Source organism: Pleuronectes platessa, chromosome 8 (assembly GCF_947347685.1).
Source record: "Pleuronectes platessa chromosome 8, fPlePla1.1, whole genome shotgun sequence".
Taxonomy (NCBI): Eukaryota; Metazoa; Chordata; class Actinopteri; order Pleuronectiformes; family Pleuronectidae; genus Pleuronectes; species Pleuronectes platessa.
In genome coordinates this window covers 27,912,946-27,934,909 of record NC_070633.1, presented here as the reverse complement: position 1 = coordinate 27,934,909, position 21,964 = coordinate 27,912,946, and the positions used below count along the sequence as shown (strand labels likewise).

Here is a 21,964-nt window from a genome sequence, read left to right as displayed (position 1 = left end):
AGGGAAATATGATTAAATTTAATATTCCGTGCAGCTTCAACGTCTTGAATAATAAATTCATTCCACCCCGTAGAAAACGATGAAGGTCTCATTTCTAAATGAAGCTCTCAGGGGTTAAAGTTAAAATTTCAGTTTCTTTTTCCAACAAGTAAACTTTGTTAAACAGCGATGGGAACCAGAACAGCTCAGACTGCTACTGGCTGAGTGTCGGGTCATGTGATCAGGGCGTCTTGGAGGTGACGCCCACGGGAATCAGACGTGTGGCCTCTGGTCCTCTGGAGGTTCCCCGTTTTGTGGGACAGCGTATAATTGTCATGTCTGCCTTTTTAAAGTAGCAGCTGGTTCCAGGCAGATAATATCAGGGTCTCAGTGTGAAACCTGCAGCCACTGACAGACAGATGGGACCAAACGTCCACCACAGATGATAATCATTCTGTGGACTGGCTCCATCCCAGTGTTGTGGTATCTGCTGGAGAGGTTCAGGTGGACTCACCTGCAGCACCAGGTTGTGGTTGACCTGTGAGAAGAGCGGGGGGTTGTCGTTGATGTCAGTGATGGTGATGGTGATGTGCACCGCGGTGGACAGAGGAGGATTCCCTTCGTCCGCCGCCTGCACCGTCAGAGAGTAGTGAGGGATCTGGAGAAGAGACGTGAATCTGGGGTTTGATTTGTTTTCTTTTTGCTTATTCAATCAACTCCCCTTTATTCCCCAGGCCTGTGACATGATTCCTCCTGGTCTGTGTCTTTTCTCTGTATTCATGTGTACTCGTTGGACACACAGACGGACACTGACCTCCTCTCTGTCCACCGCCGTCCGCACGGTGATGTCTCCGCTGCGGGGGTCGATGGAGAACTGCTGCCGAGCGTCTCCGCTCACGATGGAGTAACGCAGCAGGTTGTTGATCGGCCCGTCCAGATCAGTGGCTGAGACCTGGAGGGAGAGTTAATGTGTTTTGAGACATTCTAATGACAAACAATCCTTTATGGTTTATAAATATGAGCTGGTTTTAGCTTCTGTTCAATATGAGGACACAATCAAACATGATTTTACTAATGATCATAATTAACCCTACTCATAAACTAACCCTAACCCTTATCAACAAGGCCCCCACCTGACTCAGACTTTGATTCTGCCCCCACACCTCAAGGATATTATTTTATATTATACTGCATTACATTGCATATTGCAATTTGACACTGTTCACAGTTTTGCATTTTGCATTTCACTTTTAATATCTTTCATATATATCTTATATATTTTTATTTAGATATGTTTATGTCTAAATAAATGTTACTTTGTATAAATATTAGAAAAAGGGAGAAAATAAGAAGTAAATATATATTGTTTCTTTTTGTTGCTTTGCTTCTCTTATGTGTGTTGTTTTTATTGTGTTTTTATGTTTTTATGTTCATTGTATGAACCAATAACCAGAGCAAATTCCTTGTAGGTGTAAACCTACTTGGCAACAAATACTTTCTGATTCTGATTCTGATTCTGATTCTGATTTGCGTTCAGACTTGTCTTCCACATCCTGACGTCCATTTCCTGTTCGACAACATAAATCATAATCTTCAACAGCAGATTGATTTATTTGTCAAAGAGGAACTTCTGTGCTCGACCAAAGACGCCAGTGACTCATTAAAATAGAGATTTATTAGAATTAAACTGATTCTGTGGCTCTTCAGTGTAACAATAACTCCTGCCACCTGATAAATGGAGGAAGGGGAGATAAAATGTCAAATATGAAACCATGTGATTACAGACTCATCATCTGAGCTGAGTTGTTGCTGCGTTGTCTCTGCTGCTGGACTCACAGATGACGGCTGGCATGTTGTCAGATAACCATGAGTGTGTGTGTGCGTGTGTGTGTAGTTGTTACACGTGTGTGTCATCGATTCGATTGGCCAGATCATCTCACGTTGTGTGCGTAGAAGAATTAATGTGTCATATTTCACACATGAGTTTTTGTCTCAAACTTGAATTTTGATTTATTATATTTTGTGTGTAGTTGTTCATTTGTTTACTGTTGTGCAATATTTTTTAAACTTGTTAATCTGAGTGTGTTGAATATTTGTGGATACTGAGACATGTTGTGTGTGTGTGTGTGTTTGTGTGTGTGTGTGTGTGTTGGGACTGGAAACACTGAAGCGACAGATAAGGAAGAAATATGAAACTTGGAAATATTTCATTTCAATCCAGAGACTCAAATAAAGATTTCTGATGTTTCTGTTTCTATTCACACTCTGAACACTTGAGGATGAAGAACATTAATTTATTCAATGTGACCTTCACTTCAACTTTCAGCTCTGCTCTCCGGAGTGTGATGCAGATGTTGAAGTAAACTTTACTGTAAAAAAATATGTAAAATATCTGCATCTAAAGGCCAAACACCAGTTTTAGCCTTTAATATCTCGTGTAATGATACATGTGTACAAGCTCTGAACTTTCTCCAGACAGTCCCTCAATAAAAACTCTAGAAATGAGCTTGTTGTGTCTGCTTCACTGAAAACGTATGAAACCGAGTGAATCCTTGAACAAGTTGAAGTTCCTGTTTAACCCCGTGTGTCGGTGCCTTGCTCTCTACCTTCATCACCAGGCCTCCGGGCGACAGGTCCTCTGATATGTCAGCGCTGTAGTCGCCCCGTCCGAACACCGGCGCGTTGTCGTTCACGTCCGTCACGTTGATGATGACCGTGGTGATGTCACTGAGGGACGACTTCCCCCGACTTCCCTCCACTGACAAGTAGTACTCACGCAAAACCTCGAAATCCAGAGGAGCGATGAGGGTCAGGAGGCCTGAGGACCACAGAGCAAACACTGAGTTATCCTCCCTGAAGAGTCTGAGGACATGAAGTGTTGATTTGACTCGTTTGAAGATATCAAGTGTGTTGTGTTCAGATTTAATGTTGTGGTGATGAAATCAAATAAAGTTTGTCTTATAGAAAAAACGTTTGATTTTGTTCTGTGTAGTTCTACGACCTCCTCACGGGGGGGGGGGGGGGGGGGGGGGGGTAGTCCGTCATTACAAATACATGCTGCCTCGTCAGAGACACAAATCTTTCTCAAGTCAAGATGCAGTCGAGTTTTCTTTTCATAACACAGCAAATATTTCAGGCTGAGCTGTGGGAACGAGTGGATCAAATTAAGAACAACACAAAGAGCGACTTGTATAAAAGATGAAACCTCAGGTTCAAGTGTTTCTTTAGATTCTTTCACTGTTTCCAGCTGAAGACTCAGAACTGGGGACGATATCGTGAAGCAGCGGCACAGAGGATGAAATGTTCAGTTTACAAGACCAAATATTACTTATTTGTAATAAATAAAGTTTATGGTTAAAATACATTAAACCTCACTTTCGTTTGTTTTGTTTGATAACGACATGGAATCATTGCCAGTTTTTGTATTGTGTAATAATACATATCTCATATCGATATGAGATCGGACCCGATAATCGATATCGATCAGGATCCAGCAACATTTCAATGAAGAATAATGGCTTTTTTAAATAATTTAGCCAAAATATTGTCCATGAAAAGTTACTACACTGCTTGATATTTGTCTGGTCAAGTCAAAACCCCAATTTACACAAAACTGAGAAAATTAGAAACTTTGAATGTAAAAAATCCACTTTTAACTCAATAACACGTCTGAAATGATTCATTAATTCATGGTTTTAAAATGAGGAAACCAATAGACCTTCATAAAAGATCGGATTCCACTCACAGAATTGAGCTGAATTCATTCAGGTTCAGATCAATGATTCTCAGTGACCTTCGTCCTCATTCAGACCCTATTCTCTTTAACCTCTCTCCCCCCCGCCCTTGTGAGGTATCGTGTGACATCTCTGGTGACCTCTCTCTCTTTTGTCATCTCAGTGAAGTTTAACCTTTCAGGAACAACACGTCTCTCCACAGCTGCTGGTCTCCTTCGCTCTCTGTCCTCCACACGTCTGACTCCTCTTCTATCGCTCCTGTAAATTCAGGTTCGTCTCTAAAGGGACATTCTGTGTTTTCCTCATTTATCCGACGTGCTGCCGACCTGCTGAACTTTCACAGATGGATTCTCTTCGACTCCTTCTCCCTCTGCTCTGATCATTTCATCATCACAGCCTCAAACGGAGTGTGATTTTTATTGGTTATTACTGTGTTGACAGAGTGACAGTGAAAATCAAAGGTTATTATCATTACTGTTATAACAGAGCGGGAAAGCTCAGGGAGAACGGATCAATTTATCAGCTGCTGGGGATGAAAATATCATTGATATTTGATATGAGATTGGATTTTCAAGCTAAAATAGTGTTTAGTGAAATAGTTTGTTATTGTGTGTATTTTTTATCTTGTTTGTCTCGATGCCATTTTAAAAGAAATCGACCTTTTCTCTTTTCAGTCTTTCTTTTTTATCAGTTTTCATAGACACAATTAAAAACCAGAGATTAGAAATTTTTAAAACAAGTTGTATCATTTTGAACAGTCTTCAGTGAGTCGCACACAGACAGGCTCGTGGTCTCCAGCAGAGCGGGGGGGGGGGGGGGGGGTTCTTTCTGGGCCGCCAGCCAGTGTCTCCACCGCGCTTCATTAAGAGAAACCAAACCGGGATCCAACAATAACATCCCTCCACCACTCGCCTCAAACCAAACACCTCCAGGTTCCAACAAGTAAATAATTTGCTGCTCGAACACACCCGGCTCACTTTATTGATTTTTCTGGGATCTAGGAGATTTGACAGCCTGAGAAGAAATGATCCACGCTGTGTTATTTACTCATCTGTTTATTTTATCTATTCTTATTTACTACCATCGTCTGCCCGGAAACAGCTGGATCAGCTCCAGGCTTCCTGATGAACGCGTCTCCCTCCTCTTCGTCGTTTCTTTACCAGTAAACCTGAGTTCTGTTCATCGACTCCTTCTTCACGAGGAACCAGGTGAAGTTTGAGATGTTTCACTTATCGCCTGAGTCACAGTTCTGAGGCTGTGATTCAAACTGACATGTTTCCACTCGACAGCTACTTGTCCCAACAGCTGCAGCACGTCTTCCTTCTCTGACAAGTGTTCACCAAAACCCAGTGTGACCTACTTACCCACCAGTCGGTCATGTTAACCACTTACATGGCTTACTGGTTAATTAACAGTTGTATATCCACAGTGTGAAACATTTAATATAGTCCTGATTCACCAATGAATGGATTGTGAGCTGCTCTGTATCGGAGGTGACAAAGTGAACTACACAAACAAACCTGTAAGTTCTCACCTTTTGAACAATACGGTTTGAAAACACAAAATCAAATCGATAAAGCATAAATCTCTCGTCTCTTTATGACGCTTGTAGGTTTAAGTCAAACCTTAAAGGACTCATTATTACTTTTGAAAAACACTATCTGCTACAAAAACGTGAAATGAAGAACACAAATATCTCAGGATGAAGAAGAGGAGCCGTGTGTGTGTGTGTGTGTGTGTGTGTGTGAGTGTGTGTGTGTGTGTGTGTGTGTGTGTATAGTCATTAAGATATGTGGGAATCAGACTAATTTAAGTTGACAGTGACAAATCACCGTCACCCAGTTTCTTCTTAGTGAGAAGTTGCTTCCCTCTGTGCAGAATGAGCTCAGGCTGCTTTCAATGAAACCCAGGCACCAACCTCCTTATTGATGGAAACCTGGCAGCGTGAGCAGGAGCTGCAGCACGAGAACCAGGCATCCGTCAAAATGCAGGACTTCAACACAATGAATCGGACTCATTAGCATAATTACCTGCACAATCAGGATTTACAAGGACGGACGTCAGCATCTGCAGGGACCTGCTGCTCACGTGCTGTGAGGGCTGAAGGAAATGTGCTGGATTGTTTGAATGGTTCTGTTTCTATAGAGCAGCAGCAGCTAGAGGAGCGCAGCAGTGGCAGGTGGTGGAGGAAGTCAAAGGCTGATGTGGAATCAGTGCCAAGATTCTTATTCAGGGAAGAAAACAGGAGTTTTAACCCGTTTGCCCGAGAGGCAAAGACTCGTTTGGCTGCTTCGGCCATTTTGAAATTTACAGGATCCACAGCCGATCTAAACGAACAAAATCAGTTTTTCAATAAACTTCGTTCATGAGCAACCTCTTCTTCAAAGGTCCAGAGACTCACAACAACACAACTCAAGAAGCAGAATAAAGTTCAACACAATCAAACTGCACTAAACTGGCTTTTTAATGTGTATTCCATAATTAACTATGAAACACCAGCATCGTCCACTTGTAGGAGGAAACATGAGCAGCTGCTGTAGACCTGATGTTTCCTTTAACCACAGTGTAACCAGAGACACACACACAGTGCACCTGTGATGTGTCGTCACTCCTCCAACACAAACCAAGCTTAACTCTCCACAAAGGTTCTTCTCAAGTTTTCTCACTGTGCAAAAGAAACACACACAATATATCACTTGTAAACATTGAAATTCATAAATGCACAACAGACTCACACCAGAGTTTGTGTCGTGCACAGCGACAATAACAATTTCACTGAGAGTTTCTTGTATTTCACACGTTCCTCTGTTCTGCGCCATCACATCTCAAACCCCCCCCCACACAACACAAACTGATTCACAATTAACTTCAACAAACGCAAATTGTTGTGCCGACCACGTTGATGTCGGCCCGACAGATGGGACAGGGACAGTGAGTCAACAACAAGTTCCTTCTGTCCTCAAGGCGTCACGAGGCTCCTCAGAGAACTCAAAGGATCATCTGAAGTTGAAGTGGATATTTCACTCAACACATCTGGATCCTGAAGCCTCAAAGTTTCACAGGTTTTAATGACGTGTGAAGGTCGTTCGGGAGGAAACACACATTTCATTTGGGATCAAATTAAAGCAAACAAAGAAGAATCTATCTCGTGATGAGTTAAATAACAAAATCACCACTTTATATTCGGAGGTTTCTGTTTATTAATGAAGCTATAATCACTACGAGGACCAGGGAGGTTATGTTTTCACCCCTGGACTTGTGTTTGTTTGTTTGTTTGTTTGTTTGTTTGTCAGCTGATTACACAAAAGGATGAGACACAGGCCATTATAAAGATGGACCACATGACAACGCCTGAAAAATGAACCCTTCACTTTCTTTTAAGAGATTTTAAGAGAAAACTTTTAGGATCTTGATGGAAAAAATCTGACATCTGATATATGACTTTCTGCAAATATGGATCAAGTGAATTTCAATGTGGCTTCATAAGGGGCCTGCTGGGCCTTGACAGAGGTCTGTGCTCTACTGAGGGACTTTCTACTGATAAATCATCTGCAGCTAATATCTCACTCACTTCTCACGTCTGTCATAGATATCGATGCTTTGGAAAAATATATAAACTAAGTCCATCCATGGTTTGAATGGAAACACAACACACAGCACAACGAGGACCAACAACTCAGAAGAGCAGAGGTTTGAATTCCTGAGCAGCTGAGTTTCCTGTTGGTGAGTAAACAAAGAGGAGGAAGTGTGTTTGTTCCGTGCCCGAGGACGATCGGGGGATTTATTGATTAGAGGAAGATACAAACATTCACAGTGAGAGAAAACAGAAGCAGCCGAAGAGCAGGAGACGTGCAGTAACTCTCCTCCTCCTCCTCCTCTTCCTCCTCTTCCTCCTCCTCCTCCTCTTCCTCCTATTGTCCAGACACTCAAGGGCTCACTTGAAACAACTCAACACCAAAAGTCTTTAGTGTCTGATTCTTGACTGATTACTGGACCAGCATCAGAAGGTCACTACAGGTCTTTATCCCCAAGGCCTCTTCTCAGCCGGGTCATTCATGTAATCAGTTCAGACTTTTTTTATTTACCCAGCTTCTTTTGCTGCAGAGTTCTGGATCGCCACGTCTCGGCTGTTTCAAACTTTCAAACTCTCCCTCAAACACTGAACCTAATGCAGCGAACAGTTATCATGGGTCTTCTGTCTTTTAATGATTTATCTGCAACAAGAGTCCAAAGAACCAGAATCCAGTTCGATTCCCAAACCCGCCGGGGACAGAGCACGAGGAAACTCTGGACCCAAGAACTCCACCTCAAACTTCAACTTACATCCAAATAGAGAAACTTTTATTGTAAAAAAAATTAAACGGAGGCTGGATGAACAGGCAACGTTCACAACTCAGGAAAAAACAAAAAGTAAAGAAAAGTAACTCAGAAAACCAGAGGAGGAGTTTTAGAAAAGAGCTTCTGGCCGGTTAGTCGTCTAATTACTCGTAAAGTTTCTCAATGATGAGGCTGATTATAATTTATAACTTCACCCGCAAAGTTTCACACTGTGGCCCTTAGCTGGGAAGTTAACTGATGCATATTCATATCAGCAGAATATTGAATTTAATTTAAAGACTTCACTAATTAACTACAAATATGTGAAACACTCATTAAGAACCTCAGAAGGAATTTAGATTAAATCCTTATTGCTTTTATGACCGATCCCTGTTTAATGTCATGAAGTGATGCAGCTGGACTTAAAGCACAGAGACTCGGTTCTGAAAGGGGAAGAGGAAAGTTCTGCTGTGCGACATGTTGAGGTCCAATGAGTCACAACTGAATCTGTCTCTGAGGAAGATGATCTGATGCTTCACCAGGACCAGTTGTGTAAACACGATGAGGAAGAGGAGCACTGACCTGTCCTTGAGTCCAACAGGAAACGTCCGTCCTCGTTACCGGACACGATGCGATACACGACAGCATCCGGGCCTCCTCCGTCCGTGGTGAGGGCGGAGACGCTCAGCACCTCCACCCCCACCGCCGTGGACTCCGGGAGCTGGGCGGTGTACTCGGAGCTCAGGAAGACGGGCTGGTAGTTGTCCAGGGACACCACGTCCACCGTCATGGTGGCGATGGAGTAGAGGTGACGGGGCAGCCCTCGGTCCGTGGCTTTCACCTTCAGCTCGAAGGAGGGCGGGGTGTCTGAGGTCAGAGGTCGCTCCAGACGCAGAACCCCCGAGAACTCGTCCAGAGAGAAGTAACCGTCGTCTCCTGCCAGGAGCGAGTACTTCACCTCCGAGTTAATTCCTGCACAGAGTGAACACACAGAACTGATTAATAAAATAAACTAATCCAAGATATTGATCAGCAGCAACAAAACAAATCAGTTCAGTTTGAATATTCACTATATTTGTTTGGAAATGACCAAATTACATTTTGCTTGGTTTCATCATTGTGATGAGAGTGAGGATATTGAAACACGGCAGGAAGTTATGACTGTTCTCATCTGGAACAAAGTCAAAGAGAGAAAAGCTCAGAGAGTTTCACGGTGATTCACCTGTAATTTGACTTTGGAGAAATCATGTAACTCCAAAGGAGAAAATCTAACCACAACCTGACCAGAGGACGTCTAACACACGTCACAACAAGAACACAAGACGGATGGATTCACCTCACAATCAGATTATGTTGTGGTTCAAATCCTGAATGTCAGAGCACGAGAGTCAGGTTGTATCATCAAATCTAAAAGGTTATGATTTAAAAAAAAAAAAAAGTTTTAAAACTAAAGTAAAAATAACTGTGCTGTGCTGTGCAAATAATGCTCTTCTAAACTATGAACACATGAAACTTAATCACCCGTTCAATTCAATTCATTTTTCTACATTATGCACCTTAATGTATGTATAAAGGTTTTGATTTGTTTGAATGGGTATTTATGAAGCTGAAAGTTGTAAAACAAATACTACGATTAAAGTTTTCTTTATTTCTTCAGGCTGCTCTTTAATGGATCAACCTCTCAAACTCTTTGATGTCAAAACAGAGATTTTAAGGATATTTTTTTAATTCCCTGAAATCAGACGGGAGGAAAACCAGGAGGCGGTGACGCATGAGACAAACAGGTCGATCCCTGGATTCACCTGATCCCTGAACGCTGTGCACACGTCCCTGCAGTTTGTGTGTAATTACACAGACTGAAGGGCGTGCCGCCACCAAAGGTCAACACTTTGAACACAAAGCTCCGATAAACAGAAGGTTCCTCACTTTCCTCAAGTTTCCTGGTGCTCGAGAGACCAAAAAATCTAAATCTGCGAAAATAAAAAACTGCTCAGACGAGTTTGACTCTTATCACAGATGTTCCCACGTTTTGAGACAATCGTCTTTGTTTTCGATTCATTTCTTTGAGAAATAAAAATGTGAGTCCCTCGTCACCGTCGCTCTGTGAGAGAGACGACAAGCTGCAGCACATCTGAGGGAGCGGCTGCTCTGTCTGCTGCTGTTTCCTTTTGTGTGTGTGTGTGTGTGTGTGTGTGTGTGTGTGTGTGTGTGTGTGTGTGTTTGTGAGTGTGTGAGTGTGTGTTTGTGTTTACCCGTCAAACTTCGCTCATCTCTGTCCATCTGATCACATCCTAGTGTGTGTTAACTGCGACTATCAAGTGTGAATCTGAGTTTTTGTGCGTAAACAAGTAAATTTGAGCGTAAACGTGTCTGTGAGAATTTAAGTCATTTGAATGGCACATCTCACACATACACACACCCACACACACACACACACACACACACACACACACACACACACACATCCAATGACTAAGCAAAGTGTGTTTTAATTCACCTCTGTGTGATTTTACTGTTCCAACACCTTAAAAACCATCCGAGGCGGCAAATTAATAAAAGATTCAAAAACACTGCTGCAGAAATTTGCACCAACCACTGCCAGCTCATTTAAATCGGTAGAGATTGGTTCCAATTGGTTTGGTATTTGTTCAGAGCTAAAAAAAAACAACAACAACAACACTGTGATCAAATTGTTTTCTAAAAAACACTCAGAAGTGAGATTCAAAACAAGAAGCGTATGTAAATCACAGGAAAGAGAAAAATAGAAACAAGCTAAAGGAAGTCATGAGGGAGTAACACAAAGGAAACGAGGGAAAGGATAAAAAACAAGAACAGAAGAGAGAAACAAACACACACAGAGGTTTGAGAAGAAGTCTACGTGAGAAGAGGACTGAAGTTTGTCTTTGTGTGAACTCTGGAAGTAACTGTAAAGAAATAAACTCTAAAGAACAAGTTTTTTAAATCCTGGCACCTTCATATGAAATTTCAGATGTTTTTCAGACACGATCAGGACAAAATGTTCCAGACTTTTACACAACACAGCAGGAGATTTTGCGTTCAGACACGTTCACAATAGAAACAGGACAAGAGACGTCAACAAAAGATCTTGAATCTCATTGTCTGTCCAAGATTAAACGTTGGCTGCGTCCTCTACATATTCTCAGCTGTCAATCATGATGTTTAACCCAGTTTTTATAACATCAAATCCCGAATTAAACTAGTTGGCGATCAAGAGGCTTGAGCTTCACATTTGGGAGCTCTCAAGTCATCGTGTCTTTCTGTAAAATCTGCGTTTCACACATTCTTCAGATCTGAGTCAGAGAATAAATGACACTTTCTGTGTGTCACAGGTTTGTAGTTGAAGTAAATGAGGCAGTAAAAAGTCGAGAGGCTGAAGAAAAACAAGCAGGTTTAAAATTAATCTGAAACAAATCTAGTTTGAATTTGTTACAGGAGAAAGGAAAACGCATTCAGCCCCTTGTTCTGCTTCAGGAAGCACCAACACACTGTGATGTGTTTTCAGTCAACATGTCAGGTTTCATATATCAGACATAATATCAGGATGAAATCGGATGAATACAAACACTTTCACTCCCAAGACGAACACTTTAGGATCAATATCACACTCTCAGACCAAACAGTCAAATTAAACAACTGGACAGGAAACGAGAAACGAGTTAATTGACTGTGGCCTAACGAGCAGAGTGAGATTTTAATGTTAAGAGTTAAAATCCTTCAGGACAGAGCTGGAATGAAACAGAAAAGGTTTCATCACGTGGGTGTTTCAGGAATGGGAATGGCTCGGTCTTTCATTGTGTTAAGGATCAGTAATAACACACACACACACACACACGCACAGACAGACACACACAGACAAGCCTGAGCATTAGGCTGTAATAGAGTCAAACGGACCAAGGTGTTGCCACAACATGTTCTGGCCTGAGTGAAACTACACGTTTATAATGTTCTCTCTGTTCTTAGACTCTCATTTGCATTTTCAGAGAACCCAACATGATGAGATAAAGACTCGATGGCGGGGGGGGGGGGGGGGGGGGGGGTGACCTACCGGTGTCTGGGTCTTGGGCGTAGATGACGGCGACGGGCGTCCTCAGGGTGGTGTTGTCGAACACGGTGACCTCGTAGTGGCTGGAGGAGAAGCGAGGAGGGTTGTCGTTCATGTCCTGGATCAGCAGCAGGATGTCCGCCTGGCAGGACCGCCCCCCCCCGTCCGTCGCCTTCACCACCAGGTCGTATCCCACCTCCGTCTCCCGGTCCAACACGGCCAGAGTGAACAGCTCGCCTGGAATTCAAATTCAGTTTTCAATGTTATTTTAATGTTTCCATTCCAGATATCTTCAACACAAGGAATATTTATATTTCAATTTTAAATCATAAATCATTTCATTAAATGTTTCTTGTGCACTGGTCGTGTGTGTCGGTATCAACAGGAAGTTGATTCTGCAGTTGGTTCTTTAGTTTCAGAAAATACAACAAAGGAATTAAAACTAAAGTGAACAGTGAGACTAAGGATTTCTTCTCTAAGAACCAATCAGGAAGGAGCATTGATGCGTTTCAAACAGTTTCAGTCTTTTCCCGTCTAGATTGAAACAGTTATCAGACTTAAGCGTTTCCGAAAAAGCTCGGAAAACAAAAAAAACGTAATATCGTGGACATTAACATAAACAGTGATGTGCCTTAAAACTAAAACATTCTAATGTGGATGTTAGTTTATCTGACGTCCTCCAGGTCGATCGGCTGCCCTCTACCACATGAGATGTTTTGACAGACGTGAAGTGTGATGGATGTGAGCGAGCGGCCTCTGGAACCGGGGATGAAAACACAAACACGACAATAGAAGTGTTTTTCGGGCCCTTGTCAGTTTGGAGCCTGTCTGAGCAGCGGCAGAGTCCCGGTGGTATCACCGACTCCAACCCTCAGAGGGTTAGCTTCCTCACAGCTTCCTACCTGTCCGGTGGTCGAGATGGAACTTGTCTGCGTCGGGGCCGTGGAGGGTGAAGGAGATCTGTCCATTAGCTCCCACGTCGGGATCAGAGGCGGAGACCTTCAGCACGAACAGCCTGGAGGGCGAGTTCTCCATCACCACCTCCGTGTACACGAGCTGCAACGCCACGAGGAGAATGAGCATAATGATAATCACACTGTTCTCTGGGAAGCTACCGGAGGGAATATGGGATTTATAGCAGAGTGGAACCTTTTCAGAGTCTTTGAAGAAGAACAAATATCTCTTCCTAGAGACATTCACTGTTTAACTGGAGGGAATTATCTACTATTCATTTCAATTTTATTATAATGTTTATTTGTATACAGCAATAACCAATACCACTTTTTACAGTACAGGTGGAAGAGGGTTGACCAATATGTTATAGTCGTCTTAAAAAGTAAAATTAGATCAAAAACCACAAATGTTTAGTGTTCTCAACTGTTTCTTCACTTAAAGGTGATTAATGAGATTCTTTATCTCTGAATGTTTCACTCAGATTCTATTGGTACAATTAAGAAAATTGAATTTCCTTGGCCTTGGCCTGGGTGAGGGTTAGTGTCTGTGTCTGATGATCTGCTGCTGGACAACTCACCTGGTCACACAGGGGACTGTTGTCATTGATGTCCAGCACGTGGACGTCCACGGTCACCGCAGCCTCGGACTTCCCGTCGGTGGCGATGACCCGGAGCGTGTATCTGTCTCTGGCCTCTCGGTCCAGACGCTCCTTCACGATCAGGCCCCACTCGCCCTCGTCCTGCTGGACGATGGCGAACTGGCCCAACGGGTCCCCGTCTGCAGGAGGGAGGAAGAAGATTAATACCACAGCTACTGTTCCTCATAATTCACTAAATAATTGCTTGTGTTTAGCTGTTGAGTACAGGAATAACTACAGGGAAGAAAAACACAATTTAGCACTGATTACACAGGAAATTGAAAAACCTTGTTACGGGTATTAAGGTTTCTGCAGGTTTTGCAAAAAATTAAATTAAAGATTCATGAATATCAGTTTGTTTGTGTTACTTAGCAGATGACAAGAGTAATCCAGTTCTTTTTACTACAGGTATAATATTTAATATATTTTAATATAAGCCACAGGTAACTTTAGTTTAATTTAGTTTTCTGAAATGTATACAGCATTGTATTGTGTTGTTCTGTGTGCCACACACCAGTGAAAGAAACATTTCCATTAATGGAGGAACCGGTGAATACATCACAGTTCTAAGTGATACTAACAAGGAAATATGAAGTAAAACAACTAGTTAGATTTCCTTAACTTTTTCACGGCAAGTGGTTTCTTATAGATGTTTAAAAAAATAAGATAACTTCGTGTTCCATGTTTGAATTCATTCTTTTCTTTCCTTGCTCTCAAACTTTTATCTTTGACATAAAAACCTTAAAGCTTTTATTTTCATGAACTACACTCAGTCTGTACGGTGCCACAAAGCACAGATGAAGCCACGACTGATGTTTACCTGTTTTATGAACAAAACCTCTTCAACCTCAGTAATGTGTGAATCCACACAGACCTTGAGCCTGACGTGAGGAGCTGTTATGTGGGTTTTGATTGAAAGCTGTAATCAGCTGCTGCAGTCCGACAGCAGCCTGCAGCGACGGTGGGGACATGTCCTCGTATCAAACCGTGATGGACAAGTATGTCAGACACTACATTTCCACTGACCACTCTGTTTAGAGCAGGTGAAACTTGTTATTTATGACACTAGAAACATTTATTTCTGCTTTGCACGTAAATCACAGGAATAATTAGATGTTATTCTGGTGTTTTGTTGAAACTTTCTCAGGTGGTTGAGTTTTAAAATTCTGTTTAAGGCCCTGAAGCAAAAAAGAAGCTTGTTGCTGCAGACACACACTCTCCTGAATAAGTACAATCATCACAGGAATTATTCTGGTGCGGGGCAGCTTTAATATCCCAACGATTTTCTTCTTCTTTGTTTTTGACGAGACGCGTCAGACAAACAGACCGTTTATAAATAATTCCAATGCAAATATTCCCCGGTTACTCTTTCCTTAAGAACACTGTTGTGACAGCGAGCCCCTTTAGATCCGTCCAGGCTCCACTGTCTGGAGGAGAATCATAGATTTGCATAAGTACAAGGCTTTGTTTGTGTTGTTAGCCGCAGGGTTTCAAAGTTGGTAATTCTGCTTTGTCGGCTCCTCAACCGGTTCCTCGTCGTGTTTAATCTGTGGCTGAGGAACATCAACTCTCAGCGGTCCACTGACATTTAATTCCACCTCAATAATGTCCTGATGAATCCAACAGAGAAGCAGCAGGACGGGAACAAACACAAACCCGCTCTCAGAGAAAACTCAATGATCACTGAACCGTCACTGGCAGGTAGAGTGAGAAAGTGAATATCAGGAGTTGTACGTTAGCAGGAGCGAGCTACAGTTCCTACATCGATTAATCTGTTGTTTTTCAAATGTACAAAACACACATTCATATAAAACTGACCTGTGATGTAACAGGTCACGAGCCGGTTCTCCAGAGACACGTCAGCATCGGTGGTAGTCATTGAGACGATGACCTCCCCTGGACCGCTGTCCTCCACCACCGAGCCGTGGTACACGTCGTCGGAGAACTTGGGCGGGTTGTCGTTCTCGTCCATCACCGTCACCTCCACCAGGACGCTGGAGGACAGCTTCACGTCTCCGCCGTGATCCGTGGCCACCACGTTGAACCGGTAGACTCTGGTGGTCTCGCAGTCCGTCTCCCGCGTGGTCGTGATCCAGCCGCCCTCGCCGTCGATGGAGAACACCTCCGTGACCTCAGCAGCGGCGTCCTGAGGGAGCGACTCCAAGGTGTAGGTCACGACCCCGTTGTTGTCGGTGTCCGGGTCATTGGCGGTGACCTGCGGGTCAATATGAGAAGTGGTTGAACTTTGGTTTTCAGATTGAACATAAATCTCCTGACAAGCTGAGACATTTAGAGATTTGGTTTAAAATGTAATATACTTAAAAAAAAACTTCATCTCTTCAGCTCTATTAAAAACTCTTGTTTCTTGTTTCTACAAATAGTGAACACATTAAATTAAAGATATCAATATGACTTCTGGAGATAAACAGCTTCTTTAATGCTTCTAGCGTTTTGCTAATCAGATCAATCTGATCAAGTTGATTGATGTTCTCATTAAACTCCGACAAAGAGAACAATGGTTCTTTGCTCAACATCACAGTTAAACCTCCTCTCCTTCTAAGAATAAGAATGAGTCCTCTCTGTCTCTCACCTGTATGACGGTGGTTCCAGCCGGCATGTTCTCAGCCAGGAAGGCTCTGTACGGGCTGGCATCGAACACCGGCTGGTTATCGTTCACATCCTGGACCTGGATGCTGACGGACACCAGCGAGGCCACGTCCGTCCCGTTGTGGCTCCCCTGAGCGATCACGTCTATCTGGTACCACTTTGTCCTCTCGTGGTCGATGGTCTTCTGCACCAGCAGCGTCCCGCTCTCCTTGTCCAGGCTGAACACTCGGTCCCTGTTGCTCTCCACCGTGTTCCCGTTCACCAGGCTGTAGATGAGCGGCGTTCTGGAGTTGGCCCTCACGGAGCCGATCTCCGTCCCGATGGGGACGTCCTCGGCAGCTGAGAAGGTGTAGAGAGGCTCGGAGAACTTCGGGAGAGGAACCTCGGGAGAAACCACTTTGACCTGGACGGGCACGGTGGAGTTGTAGAAGGGAAGGCTGCCGTCCCGGGCCTTCACCTTGAAGTTGAAGATCTTGTTCTCTTTGCCCACCAGGCTCTCCTTCACGCTCACGACCCCGGTGAAGGGGTTGATCTCGATGATGTCTTCGGTCACCTCTTCGTCTTCGTCCACGCTGTACGTCACATCTGCGTTCTTGCCGTCGTCTGCATCGTACGCCATGATCTGAATGACCGGGGAGCCTTTATTCACCGTTGACTGAATGGACACCTGGTATTCTGACGCCTTGAACTGAGGCACGTTGTCGTTCTCGTCGGTGAGAATAATCTTCACGGTGCAAAAAGCCACTTTCCCCCCCCCGTCCTTCGCCATCACCTTGATAGCGATGACCCTCTGGGCCGGGTTCTCTCTGTCCAGCGGCTGCGTGGTGACGATCTGCCCGTCAACGCCGATGGCAAATTTCTCGTCTGCGAGTCTGTTGATGATGGTGTAGTCCACGCTGCCGTAGGGCCCGTCGTCTGGGTCGATGGCGGCCAATCGGATCACTCGAGTCCCCGCCTCGGCGTTCTCGGCCAGCTCGGCCTCGTACACGTCCTGTTTGAAGTACGGACTGTGTCTGTTGCTGTTGATCATGTCGATGTTCACCGGAGCAGTTTTCTGAAACACGCCGTCGGACACGGCCACCGTCAGGTTGTAGTAAGGATCCATGTTCCTCTTGCACACGTTGGAGAAGGAGATGATCCCCGAGGACTCGTTGATGTTGAAGTATCGACCTTCGTTTCCCGAGAGGATCTTGTACTTGAGGTTGTTCAGGTCGCCGGTGTCGGGGTCTGACGCTTGGATCTTGATGACGATGTGGCCGCACTTTGCCATTTCATCCAGATTGGCTCCGTACTGGGAGGTGACGAAGTCCGGTGGGTTGTCGTTCACATCGGTGACATTTACAAACACGCTGGTTTCACCGCTGAGAGGAGCAGAGCCGCGGTCCGTGGCTTTGATTTTCAAAATAAAGTGCTTGGTGTTTTCATGATCCAGGACTTGTGTTGTGACGATCATCCCGCTGCTCGGGTCGACCGCAAAGAACTCGGTCTCGTTTCCCTCAGTTTTCATTATCTCGAAGGTCAGATCTTGATTCTGAGCAGAGTCCCTGTCGGAGGCAGACACTTGAATCACTGAAGAACCAACAGGAAGTGCCTCAGCCATGTTCACGCTGTACTTTGACTTGGAGAACACGGGTGCGTTATCGTTCACGTCCTCCACTTCGATTTCTATCGAGGCCTCAGAGAAAGCTCCGGTCACAGAGTCCGACGCTCGGACCGTCAACACGTGCATCGTCTCGCTCTCGTAGTCCAGCGGGTTGGTGACGGTCAAAACGCCCGTTTTGAAATCGATGTGAAAGTGTTTTGAGCCGTTTCCCTCTTCAAGATTGTAGATGAGCCGATAGCCATCTGGATTTCTGGCCTGGACGTGCAGGATGGTGGTGAAGGGCGGGACGTTTTCAGGGACCTTCAGCGGGTAAAGAAGAGTCTGGAAAACGGGGTTGGTTCGATTCCTCACCTGAATAACGAGCTGCGCCGCTGTGCTGTGAGTGGGCTCAGCCTCGTCCACGGCCAAGACCCTCAACACGTACTTGTTCAGGGCCTCAAAGTCCACCGGCCTCTGGAGGGACACGTCGCCTAAGCCGGGATCGATTCTGAAGAGGTTGTAATCTTCCTCCAGTGAATACACGATGAATCCATTTTCCCCCAAATCTCTATCGACGGCTGTGACTTGATATAAAACATCTCCCGGTTCCGTGTCCTCAGTGATCATCATGGAAAACGGTAGATTTAGAAACTGTGGAGAATTGTCATTGACATCATCTATGAACACTTTGACCTGAGCTGTGGCCGTCCTGGCTGGGGTCCTCATGTCTTCTACCTTCACCACCACAGTGTACACGTCCTGCTGCTCCCTGTCGAAGGGGACGCCCGTCGTTTCGAGGACGCCCGACGACTGGGACACTGCAAACCGCCCCATCGGGTTCAGCACAGAATAGAACAGAGGCTCGTTCAGATGGCAGCCGGTTGCTTTCAGTGCCGCTAACGTTTTGACCGTCTTGAGGTTCTCTGTGACGCTTGCTGAATAAACACTGTGCTGGAACCCGAGGTCGCTGGCTGTGAGGTTGGTCACGTTCACCATGACGGTGGCCGAGTCCTTGTAGAGGCCGTCGGACGCTTTGACAACCAGTTGATAGAGCGACCTGAAGTCAGACACGTTGCTCACTGTGATGACGCCAGTGTCCGGGTGAACAGAGAAGGTGTTGTGAAGATTCCCCTCGGTGATGCTGTATGACACTGACGAGTCGGGGTCATGGGCCGTGACGCGCACGACCTCTGAGTGTCCGACCGCCGGGAACAAGATGGACGGCTCGTACACCGGGGCGGTGAACTGGGGGGGGCAGTCATTCAGGTCCAGGATGCGAACAGTGACCTTGGCGGGCTCGGCCGCAAACAGCGATGGCTCCCCCGAGTCCTTCACCTGCACCGTGAAGTGATACTCGGCCCTGGTTTCAAAGTCCACTGGGGAAATTAAAGAGATGGTGCCCATACTGGAGTCCATCTTAAAAACGTTCAGGATGTCGGGCTCGAGGATCTGATACACCAGCAGAGAGTTTACATCTCTGTCAGCGTCGGACGCCTGGATGACCAGAGGAGTGTTTCCTTCTCCCGTCACCAGGCTGTCGATGCTCGCCGACTCACCGATGTGCCCCGAGTACGCCCCCTGCTGGAAAGCAGGAGCGTTGTCGTTCTCGTCCATCACGTAGACGTGGACGAGGGCCCTGGACGACGCTCCGGCTGTCGTGGAAGCTGTGACTTTCAGTTTGTAGGAAACACAGTTCTCAAAATCCAGGTGCTGTTGAGTTGAGATCAACCCGGTGGAGGGGTTGATGTGAAACATCCCATTTGGATCGCCACTTTCTATCCCATAATGCACTGCAGCGGGGCTGGAAGCCGAGATGGTGACGACCGGCGTTCCGAAGGCGCTGAGCTCACTGATCTCTGTTAGGTATTCGTCCAGAAGGAAGGTGGGGGGGGAGTGGTCGGAGATGCGGATGTGGACGTGGATGGAGCAGAGGTCGCTGCGCTGAGGGAAGCCCTGATCGGTGGCCTTCACCGTCAGGTGGAACAGGTCCTGAGGCTGGAGATCCAAAGCCTTGGAGACAGTGATGGAGCCCAGCTGAGGATCTATGGAGAAGATGTGGTCGATGTTTCCTGCAGGAGAGAAAATAATGTGTTACACAAATAAAATACTCACAAATCATGTCATTTTTATCAGGGTACTTGAAGACTTGAAGTTCTTATGATAAACGGTTATTATTAAACAACCTGACAGTTAGATTTTATCAGAATATTGATCTGTATTTTGGTAATTAACGGTTTAAGTAATTTTAGAGCAAAAACTATGGTCTCAGGTTTTTAGATGTGAGAATTCTCTACTTTGCTTCGTTTTAAATGATTGTAAATTGAGTATTTAGTTTGTCTGTCAGATGCTTTCTTCTCTGGAACACGTTTTTCTCACCACTTTGATCAAATGATGTCAATAATTGTCCAGATGTTTCAGCTCTGAAGGTGTGAGGACGAACCTGAGTGCAGAGAGTATCTGACGTCTGCGTTGCTGCCCTGGTCCTTGTCCAGCGCCTTGACCCGGATCACCTCGGAGCCGGGGGGGGCCAGGTTGGAGATGGTGGTCTCGTAGCGAGGGCTGAGGAACACCGGCGAGTGGTCGTTACAGTCCTCCACGTGAACCACCACCTTCACAAAGTTCCTTTTCACTGGGATCTCCTGGTCCCGCACCTGAGGAGGAGCAAGGACATGTTAGAGTGTCCAGAACATTCAGTTAAACTTGATAGCTTCAAGGATGAGAACTGTGTCCCTACCATGACAATGAGAGTATGAACAGAGATCGTCTCGTAGTCGAGCTCCTCCGTTATCACCCCCACGCCGCTCTTCGGGTCCAGGTGGAAGAACTTGGTGCTGTCGGGGTGGAGGCTGCTGTGGATGGAGAACACCAGCTTACTGTTGGCGTCGGCGTCCTGAGCACTGATCTGCAGGATGTCCTTCCAGGGGGACGTGTCCTCAGGAACCCACACCTTGAAACACAAGGGGAAATAATAATGATCAAAAACAACAACAGGGTTTAGAAATTTAAATCAATTTTTGGTTTGAATAACAATTTGTATTCATAATTGTGGTCGGACTGAGGACAGACAACTTTTTGAGGACAAGGAAATATAGTGTTAGAGAAGTGGCAGGATCAAGGAGGGTGATGATTACTGTGATTAATAAAAACAAAAGTGAAGCAGCCTCGAAAAACACTGACAGGGATTCAAATATATATATGTGTTTTAAATTCAAACTCAAAATTCAAAATCTGTCCAGCAGCTTTTGTGATATCTTACTTTTTAACCAACAAATAAACAGACAGGAATGAAAACATAACTTCTTTGGTGGAAGTTAAAATTTACACCAATCAAAACTTTAGATTCCAAAGTAGTCACACGATTATCCCAAAGATTATATGAAAGAAAAGAAGACCAGAAAAAGAGAGTGATTCTCATTAATCCAACATGAAGGTCACATCTGAATCTGATGTTGCTTTCAGGATTACTGTTAATATTTACTGTTGGTATTATCAGTGTTCAGCCTCCACTCAGGGACACGGCACAAAGACATTTGGGAAAATCCATCTTTGGTTGTTTGACTGGTTTTAATGTAGAAATCCCCAAAATAAACAATCTTGCTTTAAGTCTTTTGTCCCTGAGATCCCAGCGGAGCTCCGATATAATCACACAGAACTGTTTCTGTAATAACTCACCTGTCAGCTCTGCTACTCTGATCTATTTATTCAAACATTACACGTGATCCTCTGGACCTCACCTCGTACAGCGGCTTCAGGAACACCGGCCGGTGCTCGTTCATGTCCAGCACCCGGATGTAGGCCTGCAGGTTAAAGATGGAACACACAGGGTGTCAGACAACAGGTGCTCAGCCTGAGCCACATTAGATATGGACGCCAGCGCTTCAGAGCGGCTTCACATGAAGCACCTGATCTGCTGCCGCCCGCAGGATTTAAGATTAGATTCTAAACCCATGACTTTCAAATGCAAATGAGAAGATAAATAAATTTGCAGGATATTGTTGTTTAATGCAGTCGGCTCGGCTCAGGGAGAGGATTAACACAGAACAATGGGATTAGGGTGTTTCCACTTGTTCAGAGCAAAATGGTGTTTTGTT

General features: G+C 44.8%; 1 protein-coding gene across 1 annotated transcript in view; it reads right to left on the bottom strand.

Moving 5' to 3' along the window:
• Positions 1–21,964, bottom strand: part of fat2 (FAT atypical cadherin 2) — a 69,945-nt gene that overhangs the window by 20,421 nt on the left and 27,560 nt on the right. Inside the window, exons 8-19 of the mRNA XM_053428917.1 lie at positions 21,608–21,670; positions 20,608–20,820; positions 20,314–20,524; positions 16,275–19,942; positions 15,503–15,899; positions 13,625–13,824; positions 12,996–13,149; positions 12,097–12,330; positions 8,613–9,002; positions 2,586–2,797; positions 794–931; positions 494–637 (exon numbers count right to left, since the gene is read on the bottom strand). Coding sequence (XP_053284892.1) covers positions 494–637; positions 794–931; positions 2,586–2,797; positions 8,613–9,002; positions 12,097–12,330; positions 12,996–13,149; positions 13,625–13,824; positions 15,503–15,899; positions 16,275–19,942; positions 20,314–20,524; positions 20,608–20,820; positions 21,608–21,670 — 6,024 coding nt within the window. The remainder of the gene's footprint in view (positions 1–493; positions 638–793; positions 932–2,585; positions 2,798–8,612; positions 9,003–12,096; positions 12,331–12,995; positions 13,150–13,624; positions 13,825–15,502; positions 15,900–16,274; positions 19,943–20,313; positions 20,525–20,607; positions 20,821–21,607; positions 21,671–21,964) is intronic.